The following is a 2,708-nucleotide window of genomic DNA, read 5'->3' as shown; positions in this document are numbered from 1 at the left end:
AAGGTTTTTTTTTAGCCGAAAAAAAAAAAAAAAAAAAAAACTAGAGTCATAGAGCAAGCACTTTTTTTATATATTTTTTAAATCATGAAATTAGTTTGAAACTTAACTGTTACATCAAATAAAATCATATTAAAATAAAAAATAATTTTTAATATAAATAAAAAGTAAAATATTACTCATAATTCATTTTGTTCACATTTATCGTGGAAACCCTTCTTAAATAATGTTGCAGGACGTTCACAGTGAAAAAGTGGGTCCCACAACAATGATGCTTAACACACGGATTGTACATCATATATTTTCAATGTTAAATTGTGGAAGCCTCATGTAAGACCCACCATGGAAGGAAGGAGAGAATATCAAACCTTGTAAATCCAAGGTACGTACTTTTTTTTTGTGTGGGGGTGGTGGTCCACTTACTTTATAATGCAGTGAAGACACAAAGGAATCTATCAATCAAAGGCCATAGAAAACCTATCGAAAAAAAAGGGGGCTAAATTGTTTCTAGCTCCATGATGGGCATGAGATGAGCTAGAATACATGTCATCATCATATAATATGGAGTGGCCAGCAGAAGATAATTGTTGATTTTGATTCCTTACATATGTCACTCACCCTCATCTTATCAGTTATCATCATTAAAATTCTCTATTTCAAAAGTTTGTGTCGCGTGCCTTTCAATTTTCAGTTTTTGATGTTCATGTCATGTATCATTTTATTAATTTATGCATGGTGTCTATATTTGTATACAATTATAACCATATTTTGTATATGCTCCTTTTCTTTCAAGTTTACGTGACTTGATCTACTTTGAATTTTACTTCCTTTCTAGTAATTTAATTAGTTCTCGAGTTTACAAAAACAAACAATTAAGTTCAATTATGAGAGAAAATTTTTGAGAAGTTCTGGAACGGCCTTATTTTGTGAATAACTAGCGGATACAAAGAACTGGTCGTTGTGATCACAAGAAAAAAGTTCTATCAATTATTAACAACCGTTCTAAACTGTCAATCAAGTTTTGTTAAATTAACATATATTTTTTTATTCTAATATATGATTCTTATGTTTACCCTTTTAAAACTACATCTCATCAATAATGATTTTTCTTTTTCTTTTTCAACACGTTACCTCAGAATTTTTCAAGTAATAATACCTAAAGTGTCAAACTATGAGAAATTTAAGGAGAACAATTAAAAAAAAAAAAACGAAATACTTATACAATTATTTCCTGCAGAATTTGACCTATCCTTGACTACTACTGTTATGCAAATTCAATGATTCAGTTCCTAAAGAAAAAAAAAAAGTGGGGGAAGAAAGTACTTAGCTGGAAGTTTAAGAAACAAATGGAAATGACCTTAAAATTTGTGTCCACACTGACAAACAGTTGCTTTCTTGAAAAAGATAAAATGAGCTGAATAGAGTGAGGATTTGTAAGCTAGGATTAATATTAACACATATATATATATATATATAAACATGCACATAATTAATTTTGTCTTGGGTGGGAAATGGATTCGTATGGTAATCTAGAACTATCCTATAGGAACCACGTAGCAAGTTTAATTAGCATTCATCAGTGAAAAGAAAAAGAAAAGCAACTCCAGCTTGATATTGCTTATAAGAGAACAGCATGCACATGCACACACCAGCTAAAACATAATATCAAATTGTGAACCGCAAAACGAAAATTTGTATAGTGCATTATGTATATGTATCGAAAAAGAGGAGTTGAGAACATTGAAGAAATACATACCAATGCAAGTATTCGCGTAGGTTGGGGTCGCTTGGACTGGGGGCATCAGGGTCGACCATAATCTGGCAATAGTACGTACTTTGAGAATTCATAAAGAAACCCACGACACGATCGAAGAAATAATTAATAGAGGCAAACCAAAGAGCCAGAATGAGAATGGTAAAATATATATGTAAAACACATGCATATATATATATATATATAATTAGTTCAGATATAAAAAAGAATTGCATACATACATACATATAAATATATATATTTATATATATATACACATAATCAGTATATATTATATATACTCACCAAAGTGTAGAAGGTCCTGAGGTCATCCCCACCAATGTCAACTCGAGGTTGGTTGACAACTTGAGAAGGTTTAAGCTCACAACCATTGTTAACCTCCTTATTACTGTAATTGACTCTAAGAGAAATAGACCTTGCAAATGGGTCCAAGACATCACCTATTACCCTCCCAACGACAAGAGGGTCTCTATCTCTAGGCATATTGTTAATTTGATAACGAAAACACAGCTCTATTTATTATTACAAGTTTTTTAGAATCCAATATATATCGAGGCTCATATTCAAGACAAGAGACCCAAGGGCTATTTATATATTTCACTTCCTTGCATGCCCTTCTCCTCACTTTTTGCTGCCCTACACATCAATAGATTCTTAGTAAATTCCCTTCGTTCTTTTCCCTCGAGAAAGAAAGAAAAACAAAATGGTGATGTTGCCTTCTTCCTCTTTCACGCTAACTGTAAAGTCGGGTGCCCCTCGTGCTTAGGTGTCGGTCCATGACACCTTTTCGAAGTTTGATACTTTCACGGGAATTAATATTGAAACAAGTCACTTAAATTGCATTAAGACTTCATTATGTATGTTGTGATCAATACATAAAAATATTGGTAAAATTAATCAGTGTATAATGTATATGTGTGTGTCGTTTATAATGTGT

At 31.8% G+C, this 2,708-nt stretch overlaps 1 protein-coding gene across 1 annotated transcript in view; it reads right to left on the bottom strand.

Annotated features, from left to right (window-relative positions):
• The window catches only part of LOC21395024 (protein HEADING DATE 3A), a 4,254-nt gene extending 1,992 nt beyond the window's left edge, over positions 1–2,262 (bottom strand). The window contains exons 1-2 of the mRNA XM_010111640.2: positions 2,057–2,262; positions 1,754–1,815 (exon numbers count right to left, since the gene is read on the bottom strand). Of these exons, the coding sequence (XP_010109942.1) occupies positions 1,754–1,815; positions 2,057–2,254 (260 nt within the window). The 5' untranslated portion in view covers positions 2,255–2,262. The remainder of the gene's footprint in view (positions 1–1,753; positions 1,816–2,056) is intronic.
• Positions 2,263–2,708: the final 446 nt, after the last annotated feature.

Source organism: Morus notabilis, unplaced genomic scaffold (assembly GCF_000414095.1).
Source record: "Morus notabilis unplaced genomic scaffold, ASM41409v2 Scaffold2224, whole genome shotgun sequence".
Lineage (NCBI taxonomy): Eukaryota > Viridiplantae > Streptophyta > Magnoliopsida > Rosales > Moraceae > Morus > Morus notabilis.
This window is presented reverse-complemented; position numbering and strand designations above follow the sequence as displayed.